Source organism: Poecilia mexicana, unplaced genomic scaffold, assembly GCF_051168715.1.
Source record: "Poecilia mexicana isolate PSO_F unplaced genomic scaffold, ASM5116871v1 scaffold_2, whole genome shotgun sequence".
Lineage (NCBI taxonomy): Eukaryota > Metazoa > Chordata > Actinopteri > Cyprinodontiformes > Poeciliidae > Poecilia > Poecilia mexicana.
This window is the reverse complement of record NW_028263371.1, coordinates 44,522,832-44,540,777: the sequence shown is the minus strand read 5'-3', so window position 1 is coordinate 44,540,777 and position 17,946 is coordinate 44,522,832. Positions and strand designations below refer to the sequence as shown.

The 17,946-nt window shown below is 39.0% G+C and overlaps 2 protein-coding genes, 1 long non-coding RNA gene and 1 other non-coding gene across 4 annotated transcripts; 2 read left to right on the top strand and 2 right to left on the bottom strand.

Moving 5' to 3' along the window:
* Window positions 1-815: 815 nt before the first annotated feature.
* trnak-uuu (transfer RNA lysine (anticodon UUU)) lies at window positions 816-888 on the bottom strand. The gene has a single exon. It is a non-coding gene; the product is annotated as a tRNA-Lys (tRNA).
* On the top strand, window positions 824-1,225 carry LOC148160876 (uncharacterized). Its single transcript, XR_015761708.1, has 2 exons — window positions 824-1,035; window positions 1,137-1,225. It is a non-coding gene; the product is annotated as an uncharacterized LOC148160876 (long non-coding RNA).
* A 2,442-nt stretch (window positions 1,226-3,667) lies between these two features.
* On the top strand, window positions 3,668-12,852 carry ankzf1 (ankyrin repeat and zinc finger peptidyl tRNA hydrolase 1). The gene is made up of 17 exons (XM_014997364.2): window positions 3,668-3,764; window positions 3,978-4,093; window positions 4,452-4,587; window positions 5,515-5,615; window positions 5,704-5,806; window positions 6,251-6,441; window positions 6,520-6,632; window positions 6,721-6,874; window positions 7,618-7,840; window positions 7,935-8,033; window positions 8,113-8,295; window positions 8,374-8,532; window positions 8,630-8,906; window positions 9,284-9,395; window positions 9,472-9,639; window positions 9,717-9,787; window positions 9,879-12,852. Exons 3-17 carry the CDS (start codon window positions 4,476-4,478, stop codon window positions 10,015-10,017), a joined length of 2,205 nt encoding a protein of 734 aa, XP_014852850.2. The 5' UTR covers window positions 3,668-3,764; window positions 3,978-4,093; window positions 4,452-4,475; the 3' UTR covers window positions 10,018-12,852.
* Window positions 10,058-17,919, bottom strand: glb1l (galactosidase, beta 1-like). Its single transcript, XM_014997388.2, has 16 exons — window positions 17,670-17,919; window positions 17,259-17,428; window positions 16,596-16,746; window positions 15,260-15,320; window positions 15,086-15,180; window positions 14,830-15,010; window positions 14,696-14,754; window positions 14,492-14,613; window positions 13,094-13,134; window positions 12,901-13,019; window positions 12,087-12,161; window positions 11,919-12,008; window positions 11,681-11,794; window positions 11,416-11,547; window positions 11,100-11,327; window positions 10,058-10,516 (listed from the first exon to the last, which is right to left on the bottom strand). Exons 1-16 carry the CDS (start codon window positions 17,730-17,732, stop codon window positions 10,313-10,315), a joined length of 1,905 nt encoding a protein of 634 aa, XP_014852874.1. The 5' UTR covers window positions 17,733-17,919; the 3' UTR covers window positions 10,058-10,312.
* Between the last annotated feature and the right edge of the window lie 27 nt (window positions 17,920-17,946).

The window sequence follows — 17,946 nt, the reverse complement described above, 5'->3', positions numbered from 1 at the left end:
ACCTTTAATGTGACTTTTTTTTTTTGCCAATTACAGAGCGGACTTTTTATGTAGGTTTGTTGAATGACAAATAGTGAAAATTAGCATAATCTAAAGGATGGGGATCGCAAAGGCAACAAGAATTAGAACTCAAATTGCCACTTGAATTAGGTATTTAATTAGAAAATATTTGAGAATTACTTCAAATCAATCATTAAAATGTATTTTAGACAGTGGCTTAAATTTGATATGTGTTTAATAAATAAAGAAAATACTCTATTTAAGAGAAAATTGGTTAATTTTTCTTCTAGCTGACTTGCTGATGCATTTCTAAGTTTGAACCTAACTGCATTTCAGTAATTTCACTTTTGTTTTAGAAACTGATTAAATTTCTTTTTTGCTGTTTGTATGAGATGTTAAGTAATTTCTACATATTTATTTTTATGCTTGTTTTATGCAGTTTTGCAAATTCACATTTGCATTCTTATTTAGGCTGTACTGCCTGTGTGTCATTTACTTGCATTTTATTGCTTGGTGTATGCTGCTGTGAAGTCTGGATTTCCTCACTGTTGGATCAATAAAGTCTCAAGTCAAGTACTTTTTCTATTTCTATTTTTAAATGACTATTTTTGTTCAGCATTTATAGTTGTGGAACACCTTGCTGTCTCAATAATTTGAATAATAAGAGAGACCATTAAATTATGTCTAAATTGTCATAATAATGCAGTCACAACGAGGAAAGACGGTGATTTCAACAGCAGTTTAAAGCAAAAATAATAGACAGATTGGAGAATTGGACACAGCTGTAACTAATTTTGGAAACAAAGAAAAATTTCCGCCCGAACAGGGACTTGAACCCTGGACCCTCAGATTAAAAGTCTGATGCTCTACCGACTGAGCTATCCGGGCTCTACAGTCCGGAGGCGGAAGCACCCTTTATAACGCAGAACCATACGTCACATGTTGACACGTTTTATTGTTGTACGGCGAAACACAACCTCGACAACAATGACAGCATTTCCTGACCGTACATTTTTCCAAGAGAAAAATACATCTGTAAGTTGACTTGCTGTAAAATTTAACGTTGATTAAGACGTTCAACACGAAAATTGTTTGAGAAAAAAAATACATACGCTTTTCTCTTGTAACAAATTAAGGACCTGGCGCGTGCTATCAGTGAAACCACTCAGAAACTGGAGGAGGCGCGACAGGAAAGACTGCGTGTCGAGGAGGAAACCGCTCGCTGGTATTGACTTTGTGCACCGCATCATTCGCGTTTAAATGAATTTACTTAAAAGTATGCATACAGACAAGTACCTTGATGATGTCATTGCTAAAGGTTGCATGCCATAGGTCCATAAACGATACGTCAGCTTATCAGCCATATTGTTGGTGGCAAGTTAATATTAGAAAGTGATAAAACTATGGTTTGAATCGGCATCTTTCGTTTATATCCAACTAATTGTGGTTGTTTTTAAAATAGAAATATTTTTTATTGCATGGGACATAAGACAGAAAAAAATTATCTGAAACACAATGTACTTCAAATTCACAAATGCTTTACTGAAATTAAATGTTGTCGTAACTCGTGTTAATTAAAATTTCTCCAAAGTTATTGTGGTGATGGCTATGGACAAGAAACGTCAGTTCTGACTAAAGACACTTTTTTTCCTCCCCTAAGACAGTCTCATGAAGAGTATAGTTAGGGTCACAAAAAGACTGAACTCTCGCAGGGTGTCTAGGGATCTGGATGTAATCCGTAGACACAAAAATGAACTGGCATTTCTATGGTATCAGTATATTTTACTAGGGTTGTAATTTTTCTTTTTTTTATAAATAGAAAAATTCAGTTTTTCCTGTGCTTCCCTCCTCCCCCACACATACTATCTTTTGCTTGCTCTTTGGCTGGCTGACTCTGTCACTGTCCTTATTACCTTATTAGAAGTAACAAAATCTGCCTACTAAAGTGATCGCTGCATTACGAGGTGACCTTAAAATCTACATAAGTGGCAGAAGATCAGTAAAACACTGTTTTTTTTATTTTTATTTTCAAAGAGTCTGCTGAACAGGCAAAGTAATGAAACACAGAAGGGTCCTGGTTTCATGGCTTCAAACATTTTAAGTCTTTGTGTGATTACACAGCTCTCACCTGGGTTTTGATCTCTTCTCATCTGCAGCAAAAAAGAAACTGAGCAGAGAATGAAGTTTATGATGGAAAATGGTGCAATAGGTAATGCATTGCACCAACTAGGCAAGCTCCTGTCAGAGGAAAAACATCTCTCAGAACATCTGGATCAACGGGCTGCCTCACACAGGTAACTAGACATGCTGTTTGCTGTAAGAAAAAACCCATAAGTAACAAACGGACACCGTGTTTACTATATTTTCAGAAATAAAATTAGTATTTTGGAGGAGCAGCTCAAGAGTGCCTCAAGTAAGGTACAAAGTCTTACTGCTGAAATCCTGGAGGTGGAAGAGCGCTTGGCAGAGCTCAAAGCTTGTGACAGTGCAGGTATTAGAAGGTTTCAGGCTGTTTATTTTCTGCATGTGGATATATCTAATAGAAAGTGTTGTCCTTTTCTTGTTTACAGGACAAGCTTCAAGTCCTGTGGCAACCAGAAAGTCAAAAAGAAAAACAAGAAAAAAGTAAATTGTTTCCAAGGAGAGTTATTTTCTTTTAATTGTACTCAGTAATTAGCTGTCTCTCTTTAAAAAAAAAAAAAATAAAACCAATAAAGTCTTTATTTCCACCAAAGCTACTTCTTTATTCCACCTTTACATGATGTTAGTTGTTTGAACAGTGGGCTTTTCTGGAAATTGTTTTCTGAAATAAAACTCCAAATCCAGATTTAAAGTGTGACAAGGCCACAGAGTTCATGAAAGCATAGGGGATATATGGAGGTGTTGCACATTAAAAAAAAAAACCTGACATTTAGAAATTGATATGTGTCCACTTATTGGTTCTAACAAGTTAATTCTAAAACTGATGTGCATGAAATTGTCTAGTTTTCCCCTCATGAAAAGCACATGACAAGGTGGAAAGTGTTTTCACAATTTGTGAATGTTAAATACACACCTACCAGAGTTTTCACACATTTTCCATGACACATAAACTGAGTTGGGTGCACTTTATTTCCACTAATAATCCTTGTGATTTACAACTTGATAATTTTATTAAACCTGTGTAAAGTTTCACAGTTGACAGAGCAGAAACCAAAACTGAAGTCAAAGAAATTGTAGGCCACAGACCTCCAATAAGGGCTTTATGGTTGAGTGGCCAGGTGGGAGCCAGTCATTACCAAATGGCAGATGGTAGCGAAATACCACATAGTCATAGTGCCAGGAAAAACCTGGCACCACATCATTATGAAGTACTATTTTAGAATAAGTCTAATGTGACAAAAATGTATATGGGGATTATTTTTGTACATATCATAGCTAAATTAAATGCTAAAAAATTCTAACTGGAAAGCTGAAATATCAAAGTGCAATGCTACTTCAAAGGCAACCAAAGAGGTTGGTGCTTGCAAAGCAGCCAATCCAGGTCTGCCATTAATTTTCCTTGGCGCTGATTGGCTGTATCCCTAAAAGCTGTGATAAGGAAGTCATTATACATTGGCTATTAATGCTTGCTTAGACAATAGCATTACATTATTTCCAAGTCTCTTTCATAAGTGTTATTCTTATTATTCTTAGCTGTAAGAGGGCCCTGAAGCGTACTTCTGTTAAGACCTCATAAAATTTTGTACTGGTCCTGTTTGGACCTATATTCAGGAGGAAAACCGGTAGGTTTTGTTCCCTTCTGTCTAATTTTAAGTTCAGTCAGGTTTAAGTGTTTGGAGTAATAAATACCAAAGCACGTACTGGAAATCGCTTATATATGTAAAAATTAATTGAAATTTAAATATTAACTTTTTTGGAAATATGATTATATGCTTAAAAATTCAATTGCTATTGATTTTCTGTGCCTTTGTACAGTGTTCTCTTCTGTTTGTCAGCAACCTTTGCTCCGCAGATACCAGCACAACTGCCGGCGCACCGCATAATTGACACTCCTGAGCTTCCGTAGTCGGTTGGAGGAAGCACAACATTTTCTGACTGCCTTCCTTTTATGGTGAGTTACTATTTATTTTTAGGTCATTTTTATTAATTACTTCTACAGGCGCTAAAGCTTTGTTTGAAGAGCTAAAACTAGTAAGAAGTCGTGTTTCATTTTGAAGAGAAAATAAACCAGCTGTCATTTCTACACGTGTCGTTAGCAGGACACATTGTCAAATAATTGTAACGGCAGCTTAAAAAAAACACAATTAAAGATTAGTTTACACTTTGTTTTCGGATCGTAGAGTGTATGTTCTCATTACTCCATATATCAAGAATCGAATGGTTAACAGTAAGCTACCACTGTATCTGTGTACTGTATTTTTAAAAGACTAACCTGGTTTATATTGTTTTGTGTGCTTTTTCTTTATCAGAACAGAAAAAAATATATATAAACAATGACAACTTGTACCGACCTCCGCTCCATCTTCGACTTGTGCTCAAACGAAGAAGCTTTTAAGCTGAGGGAGGTAAACTCTGCCCTGAAGGAGACTGGATCATCCACAGACTGTAAGTATGAGCTGTACAAGTGAAGCTCTCCAAGTTAGAATACCAGCAAGGAGCTGATTTACAGTGTTATAATTCAAACAGTAAAACTAACATCAAATATTCATTCATTATTTCACAGAGTAATATATTTCAAGGGCAGACCTGTTAATTTTGATGACTATAGCTCAAAGTTAATGAAAAACCAAAAATAAGTTGGTCAGAAAATTAGACCATTATGCTGGAGTTGCAAAAATACCGTTTAATTAAGAAATGTTATAGTCCTGACATCACAAGCAAAAAGAAAACTGCTGACTTGACTGTTGCCTAGCAGACAGTAATTAACACCCTTCACAAGGAGGGTAAGTCACAATAGGTCAGCGCCAAAGAAGATGGTTGTAGTAAACACATTAAATAGAAAGTTGAGTAGAAGGAAAATGTTTACTTTTTGAGAGAATTGAGAGTAACAAGCCCTGGATTGTAACTTGCCAGAAGCTTCTTTTGTGGGCTAAGGAGGAAAATGATTGGACTGTTGCTTTGTGGTCCAAAGTCCTCTTTTCAGATTTACAAAATTTTACATTTTGTTTAGAAATCAAGGTCCCAAAGTCTGGAGGAAACGTGGAGAGGCTCATAATCCAGCTTGCTTGAGAACCAGTGTAAAGTTTTCACAGTCAGTGATAATGTGGTGGTTCCAACTCACATGGCACTTTGTGCTCAAACACTTCATAACGTTTTAATGAAAAAGGAGAACTGCTCGTCTTTAGTTGCAGCGGATCATAAATCTGCAGATCTGGGATATTTTTTTTATTATCACTTCTTCAGAATTTCAGAATTTTTTAAAATAATAGAATTCCAATGATATTCTATTTTATTGCTATACTCTGCATCTTGTGCATTACGACAGTGAGAATTTTCTTGCTTATTTAATTCCTAGTTCATGTCACTTTGCAGGTGTGAAAATTAGAGGTCCAGATGACGACTGGAAGAGAGACGTGTCAGACAAACTGGCCTGCTCAGCCTGCAAATGTTCCTTTGATAACAGAGAGGAACAGGTGACTCCATCTGGTTAAACACTCTATGAAACCAATGTGTGTGTGTTTGAGGAACACCAGTTTATAGTGGGTTGTGTTTGTTTTGCAGAGGGAGCACTACAAGCTTGACTGGCATCGGTTTAATTTGAGACAAAAGATGGCAGGATCGCCTCCCATCACAGCAGAGGAGTTTGAGAAAAAAACCAGAGCCGGTGTGGAAACAATGGTGCTCTGATGGAAAGCTATTGATGTAAATATTAGAAATCCTTTATGTCAAATGTCATTTTCGCCCACTAGCTCTCAACAAGTTGCACTAGTTTACTAGTATCGCTGAAAAAGCTTCAAGTACCGTAGTCAACACTGCTAGTGGACTAGTTAACAGTGACATGAAACGTTTTTGCAACCTTACAGATTTGTTCTGTTATTTCTTTTGATAATGAAATTAAATCCAAAAATGCTTAAAATTATGAATTTATTCACAAAGAAAAAAAGCAGTCCAATCAAATCTGGTTTTATACGCAAGAGCAACTGTCTAGCTAGAGCAGAAAAAAACATGGCTAGTATAAAGGATGTCTAATATTTGCACAGTCAGCTTCCCAAAATGTGAAGATTTTTAGAAGGAAAAAGGAAATACAATTGTTTCTTTGACTTCCCAGGAGACCTGTCGAGTATCTCAGGGTCTGAGTCCGACTCTGATGAGGAGGACACGGACAGTGACGGCAGAGGAACAGACAACGAGAGTTCGGCTGAGCCTAGTGCAACAACTGGCCGGCTCCACAGTAAGGTGGTGTTTCAGAACTCCGCAGGAGAATATCTGTCCATCTATCGCTGTGCGCTTATGGGAAAGGTGAGGCTCAGCAGGTACGCCTCATGTTGGGATTCCTCTTCACTACTTCTGCTTATTTATTCCAGTTGCATATTTCAGGCAGATTCTGATGAGCACGACATAGTTTCCTCTCTGAAGACTGTGAATCAGAAAACTGTCTGGGTCATATTAATGACGGGCGGCGGACATTTTGCTGGAGCCGTCTTCGAAGGGTTTGTTCATCTTTCAGATCACTGTAATTAAAATAGACGGCTAAACTGTCCACTGTCGTCAAATTATCGCGACGTATTTGTGTTTTAGAAAACAAGTTCTCCATCACAAGACTTTCCATCGATACACGGTTCGAGCAAAGAGAGGCACTGCCCAAGGACTGCGAGATTCCCAGAACCGCAGCCACACGGCGAAATCTGCAGGAGCGACTCTGAGGAGATACAACGAGGCAGCGCTTGTTAAGGCAAGATTACAGAGCATTCTTCTGCCTCATTTTTTTGCCTTTAGAGTAACAAAGTAAAGTTATTAATCTAATGGCTCTTAACCATCACAATAACAAGCCATGTGCAGTTTTTTATTTTACCTTTTAGCTCAAATTTAGATAATTCTCTATCATTGAGTTTGTATTAAAATCTTCCCCATTCAAATATCACCAAATCTTAGGTATTTACTGTTTTTGTTCAGATATGTTTGTTTTGCAGGGGGAACATATCCTGACATTTTTAATCTAGAGCTAATTTATTTTTTGTTAAACGGTGTTAAAATAACTCAAAACTTGAATCTGGACATTATCCAGGCTACAACTTTTGAAGCAGCTGTTGTCCATGTTGCTTTTGCATGTTTTTCTACCTCGCTTTTTCCCCTCCACCTAACTTTGCTTTAAAATACTTTGATGCAACACTCTGTACACAGCCTGCTTCTTTGGCAATGACATTATGTGGCTTTTTCTTCTTGTTGAAACTGTTGGTGACTGTCTGCTGAATGTTCTGTTCAATCAGCAGCCTTCCCTATAATTCTGAAGGCATTTCTTTGTTTAAAAATCCTTTTTTTATTGGCCATATATGATATTTAGATTTTCAGAAACTTATAAGATATAGTCCATAATAATCAAAGTAACCTTTGAACTGTATTGCCCTGTTTGTAATGGATCTAAGTGAGTTTCAGTTTTTAACAGAGATTATCCAGAGCTTCCCTAACTCCCTGCAGGACATTCAGGATCTTCTGCTAACCTGGACTGAGCACTTGAACAGCGCCTCTGCCGTGTTTGTTCGAGCTCCCAGCTACAACAAGACCATCTTCTTTGGAGGCCGCGGGGGTCCCCTCCAAAAAAATGACCCCCGGATCCGCTCACTTCCCATCGCCACGCGTAGGGCGACGTTTCGGGAAGTGCAGCGGGTGCACGAGGTCCTCTCTACTGTCCAGGTGTATGGTGTGTTTAAATACATACTTAGAGCAGTAGCATGTTGTCTATTTCTGTAAATCCAGGGGGTAATTATTGAATAATCCTAACTATGACTGTGCAGGGAAAGACGCGGACATGTCTGCTGTTTTTAGCCCGTCTAAGACTGCATGGAAGAAGAAGCCCAAAGCTGCAGCACAGAAAATCACGGGTGAAGAGAAAGGTACGTTTTACTCCTGAACGCGTCTGTGGGGGAACTGTGTTGGTATGCTGAGCAATAATATTTAATTTGTTTAACACAGATGTATTGCTGGCACCAGGGGAAGAAAATAATGAAAGCTCAGATGAAGAGGGAGAGGAAATCCAGCTGGAGATGGTGGAGCTCACGATAGGAACTCTGGATCTCAGAGAGCATGAAATGCATCCCTCCAGGCGGAGGAAGAGGAGGAGGAAAAAGAAGGAGCAAGGCAAACTTCATAATCAAGGTTGGTCTAGTTCAGTCTAAATACCAGACAAACATTCATAACATGGCCGACATAAACCCCCATATTCAAATGAAACAGGAAGCACGAATGCTGGAGCAAGTGAGCTAGAAGACGTGGTGCCTGAGGCTACACCTGAAGAAGAAGAGGAGGAGGAGGAGGAGGAAACGCCAACGCCTCACCAGGAACAATCTGTAAAAACAAGGAAGAAGAAACCACAGGGGCAAAAACAACTAGATGGTGAGCACAGATGCCTAAATTTGTCTGTTATAGCATAATTTCTTCAGCACTGCAGTGCTCTGAAGTGGTCGTTAAATCTGTTATTTTATTTCTCTAGAAGCCGTTGATGAGTCAGTTGATTACGGCCTCAGGGATGCTCTGTTTACTGCATGCAAAGTTGGAGATGTAGGCGCTCTCTGCAGTCTCCTTCAGCTACCTCAGGAAACGATGGACCATCCTGAAGAGATGGAGGAAAATATCTCTACAGCCCCTTCAAGCCTCCTGAATAAACCCATCGACTCATCAGGGTTTTCTCTGCTGCATGTCGCTGCAGCAGCTGCACAGAAGGCCGTCGTCAGGCTGCTCCTACATGCAGGAGCAGATCCTGCATGCAGGTATCAGCCACTCTGTAGTCCCATGCAGTACTCTAAGAAGAGAAAATCACTTATTTTTATTTCCACAATGAAGGAAAAACAAATTATCAATGAGTTAGACAAACCTAAAGTCTTGACAAAAATTAAAAATGAGCAATTAAGTAGAAATCAGAGCAAAAAGCCGTCAACTTTTTCTAGAAATTCAGATTTTTGTCTTTTAAATAATGGAATAAAATTGAAAGTTTGAAAACTCAAACTCTTTTCCTGGTGTATTAATCCAAAATCTCCAAATTCAAAGCAACATTTCAGGCTTTTCAAGTCTCCATGGGAAGTCTGATAAAATATATTGAAGTTTGTGGTTGTAGCCCATTCACTAACTTTGCAATATCTCTTCACAGGGATAACAAAGGCCAGACGCCGTATACCGTCGCCCCCGACAAAGACACCAGGAACGTCTTTCGTAAATACATGGGTGAGAACCCTGATAAGTATGACTACAGCAAGGCACAGGTGAGAAACTGCCTGACTGTGAATTTCATCAAATTGAAGCGGTGAAGCTTATGACTTTCCCGCTGTGCAACTCCAGGTCCCTGGACCTCTAACGGCAGAGATTGAATCCAAAAAGGTGGAGAAGAAAAAGGCCCAAAGAGCTCAGCGAAGGCAGCGGGAGAAAGAGCAGAAGGAGGAAAAGAGGAAACAAGAGTTGGAGGCAGAGGAGAAGAAAAGGTTTGCATCTCTGACAGATCGGGAAAAGGTGAGAAAACACGCCGTTAAGCTGGGATCTCAGAAAAGGCACTGTGGATGTGTCATTGTTTTGCTCTTTGATCATAGAGAGCGCTGGCAGCAGAGAAAAGGTTGGCAGAACAAGCGGTTGCATCAGGGGTCAGCCTCTCTAATGTCCAGTGAGTCCCCCAAAGATGAAGATTTCCAAGTTTTGATGGGCGTATACTCAGAGTTCTCTGATATTTTGTGACATTTCCTTCTCTTCAACAGGAGGTGCTGGTCATGTGGAGAATCTTTGCTCGGGAAAATCCCTTTTAACTACCTGGAGTATTCATTCTGCACCCCACGATGCGTTCAAGCTCATCGGAAAGCAAATGCTCCTCCAAACAAGTCCATTGTGGAAAAATGAATCTAGGCGTTTGGAAGTTAAAAGTAAAAGGCGTCTCAAGTTTCTTTTTCTCCTTTTTATTTTTGGTAAAAACGCAAATTTTGATTTTTGTAAAATTATTCAAGATAATTTAATAAACACACTTAAAAAAATCTAATTATTATACAAGGTATTTACATAATGTGCTGCTAAGATACTCTGGAGGATGAAAATAAGCTAATTGACTAAATATTATGACCAAAGTTAAAGAACCAGACAGGGGAGCGAATGAAGAATTGGCAGCAGTAAAGCAAGAATTATTTGCTCATGTTATTAGTCAGGATTTCCCAGCAGTGGCGTTGAGCTGAGGCCGGTCCATAAAAACAATCCGCAGGTGTGCTGGGGCTCCCTCCAGCTCCAGTAACGTGATGTTGTTGGGCAGACTGGTGCTGAGCAGGGGCCCGGGGACGTACAGAGTCTGCTGGGGGCCCCTGCCTGGCCAGTATCGTCCCAAATTCACCCCATTAATCCAAACCTGGCCCTGATTAGAAACAAACACTTCGCTTATTATTCTCACAAAAACAGCCTATAAAAACACTTATTACTCCCTCCACGGTTATTGGAAGCCCTGGTAGAGATGCGTAAAAAGCTTTAAAATAAATGTATTTTTTTATTGCAGTAGCATTACCTCAAACTGAAAAAAAATAAAATCCAACCAATGATCTGACTGTATTTATTAGAGAAATAATCTTATGTTAAGAAATACTTTATTTTTCCAAAAATCCCTGTGCCCCAGTTTTTTTGTTTGTATATTTGATGTTTTGTTCAGCTGTGTTTTGTGAAAAGGATGGCTATGGATGAAGGTTTGTGTTTGGTAAATCCCATTCTGGTGGCCACAGGTTTTAGGTGGTTATTGCACTAAATGGCCCAAAGATGACCCATGTTCAGTTTTCCTTTATTTAAAATGTTGTGGTATACAAGCATTTTTATTGAGTGAGCTAAAAAGTAGTGCAGTGGCAACATAATCGGCACCAAAGGGAAATCTCAAAATTTTCAGCGACGAGGCTATTTTAAGGCTTTATACACATCTGTACCAGGTGTGTAGGAATAAAATGATGAATTACCTTTGTCCATTCAATGAGCTTAAGAAAAGTGTCCCATGCTAGCCCGTTAGGTTGCAAGGTCCCCGTGTAAAAGGTGGGTCCAGCTGAAGGTTCTCTTCGTGGAGACGTGACGGACTTCCCACTGTTTGAATGAGGCCATCCTCTTGAAATGGCTCCATCAATGTCCAACGGGTAGATCTTCCAGTCTGTCAGTACATCTTTACCTAAGATCAAGTTGCTCACCAGGCCCTAAAACATAGAAATACTGTCGGCAAGAGATCCATAGTTTCTGTGTGTACAGTTTGACTGACGTTGGTCATATTTAATGTTGCCTTGCCTTATAATCGTTGATCTTGCTGCCAAAGTTAACTCTGCCCATGTTTTCAACTAGAATATCCAACGTGTCCCCCTGTTTTCCTGTAACGTTCATCACGAGTACGGTATCTCTCTGCAACAATCCCTGGAAAACCTGTTTGAACACATTCACATTAGCTTCCAAAAGGACAACACTATACTTAGATTTATAATGTTAATCTGCATTTTCCCCACTGACCTGGAAACCTGGAGGGTTAGACAAACAAAAGTTCACAGAAAGCTCTTACCCCATTGACTGACACATAAGCGCGGTCATGAACTCCATTCAGCGGCGATATAAGTGGCGTGGGCTCTGTGAGGTCGTGGGGCAGCGTGGTCCGGTACAGCATGTACCCATAGTACTGGACACAATGGACATGACAGGTTGCAGACACAACAGTCTAGAAGTTTTCTCTATTTCAAGAGGTCTACTGTCTCTATGCTGCTAGCCTTTTCTCTGTTGTTGACTTCAGGGCAGCACCGTACCTGTTTCATCTCTTCAAATGTCAGAGGATACTTGGATTGGACCGGCCCAAGAGGAGAAATTGTATCTAGCAAACTGCTAATGTTTCCAATCTGTAAAAATAAATCATAATGAGTCACTCAAACAGTTTAAAATGTGCTTTGGCCAAAATCTTGATTAAATTTTACTACCTTTTCCAGCGTGACAAAGCCATAGGCAAACTTAGGAGTTGCTGGCGGCATGGGACCGGCAGGGATGTCTCTAAACTAATGACAATGGTTTGTTACTTTCTCCGAAACAATCGGGACATCTCAACAAATCAGAATATCACTCAAAAGCTGGTTTATTCAAGTAATTCAGTTCAAAAACTAATACTCGCAGAGTGCTAAACAGTAAGAGTTTATTCCTACTCATTTCGATGATGATGGCTTAAAGCGAAAATTCAGCTTTTATTAGAAAATTACACAAATTATGTAATCATGGAAAAGCTGCTAACTTTACATTTTTACAGCACACAGTTATTGACAACCTCTACTAGGAGGGTGAGTCTCAAAAGATCGTTGCTAAAGACACGTTCTATACACACAGCAATATAATTATGGAAAAGTTGAATCATCAATGGAAAAGTTGTGTGGAAGGAAAAAAAAAACAAATGATGAGAAAGAGGCTTGTGAAGCACAGCCCATTAAATAGTGATGCAGTATTTCATGCAAAAGGACTCTATGCTCATGTACTCAGGAGTACATGAGCGTACTTTACCAAGACGCTGTATTAAAAATAATTTTTTATTGGCATAATGTAACATTCAAAATGCTGACAGTGAATGTTGGGTTTTTATTAACTGTAAGTTACCATCAGGGTCAGTTAACGACTGAAATGTATTAGTTAGTGTGCAACTAACTAAATAAGAGTTTCACATTTTGAGAAAAAAATAAATAAACTCTTCTGATTATCTAATTTATTGAGAATTACTTCCAACTTGTTTGGTTATTCCATCACTGTTACCTGCTTTATGACATCTCTGATGGCCAACAGCTTCTCTGTGGGGTCTCCTGCCTCTGTCAGCGGGGCGTCGTAATCATAGCTCGTCACCACAGAGCGGAACCTGCTGTCATGATCAGCACCTTTACAAGAGGAGTGAGCCTTTGTAGGAGATAGCCACACTAATGTTAAAAACTATGAAAATAAAGGCATTTACCATTCCAGTAGCCAAAGTTAGTCCCGCCTTCAAACATGTACCTGAAAAGAAAGAGGGGTAGAGAACATGAGTTCTGAGAAAGATATTAGTAAAAGCTGTGAGGTTCTGTCGCCATCTTCGTACCAATCTTGACTCAGGTTGACTCAAGATGAGCAGCATTCAAACATTAAAAACTTCCTCATGGGACATAAAAAATTGTTCAAGGAATCAATTTTACTCAGCTTCTTTGCATTTCAGTAGACTTTAAAAAAATGCTCAGGAGTATTTTAGTATCCAATTTTAGTATTGAATAGTAAATGATCAATTTGGGGTTTAACACTCCTGTTATGTTCGTTTCTGAGGTACAGCAATAATGTTCGTGGGTCAATTTGACCCGGGGAGTGTTTAGTCATGCTATATTGTCAGAAACCAAAAAAATCCTCCAAATCTTTTTTGTGTCTGATTATTAACTCCAATACTAACCATTTCAATCAATATTTGTGCAATTATGTTTTTTTATTCCTCACAAATGAAGGATCAATGACAACAATTTACTCATTTGGACATAAAAAATGTGATTTACATTTTTTATGCCCACTGAAAAACCTAAACACAAAATAACACTAATTATCTTTGAAAGTGATGTTTTTTGTAAATTTTTTTATATTACATTTAGATTTTTTTTTTGAAGGGGCCATTTTTATAATTGAACTTGAGACACTATTCTGCCCTGGGTCAAATTGACCCGGTGACTAAAATCAAGATAAATGAGTCCTGAAGATGATCCTCCAGGTGGATTTCCAGTTTAAACCTGCATGTTCAAAACATAACTGGGTTTTTCATCACATGCTGCCCAGATTTTCATGTCATATTTAGCTGGTGAGGAAGGCATATATTGCGTAAATGAGCAACGACCTCTGAATGCCAGGGGTGATCTTTATGAATGCCATTAATCTTCCATCTACTGTGACATTGGGGCCTGTTTTATAGGACAAGAGAAGTTACAACTCCAGGCCTCGAGGGCCGGTCTGCAACTTTTAGATGTGTTTCTACTTCAACACACCTGAGTCAAATAATGAGGTTGTTAGCAGGACTCTGGAGAACTTGACTGAACTGAGGAGGTGATTCAGCTATTGGATCCAGGTGTGTTCTACCAGGGAGACATCTAAGAGCTACAGGACACTGGCCCTCGAGGACCAGAATTGCCCACCCCTGCTCTAGCTGAAAATGAACTTTTCTCATTATTTTCTAAAACTCTATGCCCTGAAGTATGTAAATTAAATACCTAAAAGTACATAATTGGCCTGGGCTCTCTACTAGAAGACACATATAATCACTTTCAATGCCTTGGTCTGCTGACTAATCAAATATGTGTAGAGAGAAGGAAAGCTGGAAGCCTGGGAGTTCAAGGAGACATACATGTTGACGCTGGCCCCCATGGTTAGCATTTCTTCAAGCACTCTGCTGACCTTCTGAGCTCCAACCATGGCATGCTGATCTCCCCAGTGGTCCAACCAGCCTGTGTAGAACTCTGAGTTCACCTGCAAGACATCTAAACAGGTTACAGCCATAAAAAATCACCAGGTCCGAAGATGATGATGGACGGACTGGTGTGCAACAAACCAGGGGTCCTTGGGGCTCGAATCTTCTCTGGCGCTTGAAGGCAACAGTTATGTTGGTGTCTGAGGGAAATCAGGTAAACAACGAATGATCTGCATGAAGCTGCGACTTCCGTTACACAGTCACATACCACCAACCTGTGCCAAAGTCCACCGTGGCATACAAGCCATCCAATGACCCACATGTCATCTCCTTGTCTGTGTTTCCATCAGTGGTGAAGAGAACGACGTCCTCGCCCAGAAAGAAGCGGAACAGCGTCCGCAGGTGACGCATGTAGTTGTAGTCACAGGCGAAGTAGCTTCCATATTCGTTCTCAACCTGCCATTGAAGTTGAGTCATTATTACCTGCAATCACGTGCTAGAGATTGCCGGTATTTACCCGAGTCATTTTACCTGGACAGTGATGATGTTGCCGCCGTTGATGTAGAGCCAAGGTTTAATTTTGGGGAGGAGGACAGCAAGCCAACTGCTGACTGCCTCCAAGTAATCTAGTACAGAAGAAAGCATATTAATTGTGCATAAATATATTCGTGAAAACACAATATTGGTATATTGGTGTCTGATTACCTGTGTCTGCTGAGCGAAGTATGATGTTTGGTTTCTGAAGAAGCCATGCTGGTAATCCACCCTGCAACACAGGTTTAGTAAAGACATTTAGTTCTTGGAAAATTATTTGTGGATCTCAGATCAGATCACAGTCGGGGATCTGTTGTAAACCCTTTTCTCCTTATTCTCTATATCCTGAATGTGGTCTCGTTTTTAAGAAACACGGTACACATTTTCATATATGTACTGATAACATGTAGATCTACAAAATCTAATTCCATTCTCCCATCTTGCTCACACATGTGGTGTCTATGTGAAAATAAATCAAGGTGATCTGGTAACACATTTGTTTTGGATGAGCCTGTTAACTATTCTCTAACCCGTCTTCCCAAGAACTTAGATGTCTGTTTTTGATAGCATATTATAATTTGAAAAGCAGGTCAGTCCACATTGCATACTTCTATGTTGCAGTTATCAATGCTTCTATTCTTATAAATGCTCTGACTGCTTTTCTGATTGGCTGCTGCTAAACTTTCCTCTTTGGTTTTCAACTTCTGCATAGATTTCACCTGATACAACTCTTTTGATCTCTTATTTTTTTTATATTATGTTGACTTTCCACCCTTACTTACTGTTATTACCAATTTTAAATGTAATATTTTTTTTCAGTCTCTAATCCTGAGTGCAATAGAGAATCTGTGATATTATGGACAATTTTTACTGAGTTTTTTTTTTCTTTTTGTGAAAAAATAAATACTCCCAAATTAAAGATTGGATTTCTCAAAAGTTAATGCAAATTTTCTCTGAATGTAATGGAATGATAACACCAGGACATAGATTTATGGCTATTTGTCTGGTAAACATCTTTGAGATTACAGTTGTTATAAATTGGTACATCTTAAATGTATTTAAATTGACTGGATGTACAAAATAGATTAAAATAGCAGTCTGTCACTGTCATAAAGTTTAAAACTTTGTACATTGTTGTTTTGTTGGGTTTTTTTTTACATTAATGACATCTTCTATTATCCAGGCACATGTCACACTGTACTGTGACACATGTTGCAGGTTATTTTTGTTGTCCCTTTTGTGTTCTTTTTCCCTTTTTCTTAACAGGCTCTTGGAGTGAAAGACATACATTTACAGTTTTGATATGGTTTGTTGGTTGAAACAATAACTTGACAGAAGGATTGTCTTGTTTTTCTTTGACATTGTCACTTTCACAATGCTGCTTTAAATGTTTGTTACACTGTATTATTTGTATAATTTAGGTCTTGTTGTGCAATTGAGTTGCTCCCTTTTTAGCCTGTGATGTCAAAAACTAAATATAGTACATTACCAAAGTTACTTATATTACCATTTCCCATTCTGCACAGATGTACGGTCCTGGACGCAGGATGACCAGGAGGCCTGTCTGGTTGGCCAGATTCAGAAAATGCTCCAAATCTCTGTCTCCTGTGAAGTTGTGGACTCCCTGAACTGGTTCATGGAAGTTCCAGGGAACATATCTGAGAACACAAGGTGGGAATAAACAGTTTATATATATATATCTTTTTCCTCTTACAATCAAAAATATGTAAAGTGTAGTCTTGGATGCCTTTCTTTACTCTGATACATCTAATTAAAGTTTAAATAATAAATAATTGCCTTATTTGTGCCATGTGCAAATCTCACCTTTAAGGACACATGGCGGCAAAAGAAGTAATAAAAAGAATTGTTTGCAGTTTTGTAAGGAACTGAATACATCACAATGTAGTTCACTGTAGAACCATCCCTACAGTGAAGCACGGTGATGGCATTATGATGCTGTGGAGAGGATTTTCTTTATTTTAATACAAAAACGAAAACACCATGTATCCTTTTCATTTCATCATAATTATGCCCCGTTTATGTTGGTCTGTCAATATTCCAATAAGATATATTGACGTTAGTGGCTGGAACTGGACAAAATATGGAAAAGATCAACGAGTATGCAAAGCAATCTGTGTTTATAGCATTAAGTTGGATGTGTTCTGCTCACACTTGGACGGTATTGAGTCCAGTCATGTACATCTTCACCAGGCGGTCCTTCCAGTAATACTGTGGGATTCTGGAGTAGTGGATGCTACCTGAGATGTACTGAAAAGGCTTTCCATCTTTCAGGAAGCAGTGGTTCTTGTAGTCTATAGAAAAGGATCTCGTTCCAGTGACCTGCGAGAAGAACCAATGGCATGCAAAGTGATGGGAACTTCTGCATACAGACACATCTGGTTGTCATTTTCATAATTTAAACAAGGAAGCAGAAAGACGTTGATCACTGCTGTTCAATCTCTACTAGTAGGCAAAAACACGATTGCAGTCAAAGAGCATAACACGAAGTTTATCTGAACTGTTCTAGAAAAAAAACACCCAGAGGAATGTAAGAAGGTATGTTAGTTTCCTTCCTTCTTACCAAACTTCCTGAAAGAGTTGAAAGCGCCATGCACACTGCAAAGAGGAAAGAAGCAGCAGCCATGTCCGCTGCCTCCTTGGATCAGCTTTACCTAAAACACAGACATCACTCCATTTATCGCTCTCTTTTCACAAAATCGATGTTCTGCGTTTCTCCTGCACGAATGCTTAATGAGAAAGCAACATTTCAGTCAATATTCAGCCCAACCAGTCCGCTTCACAACCAGTGTCATGTGATGTTTATCTTCTCTCGCAGCAAGGTCCTAGAGCCCGTTGTT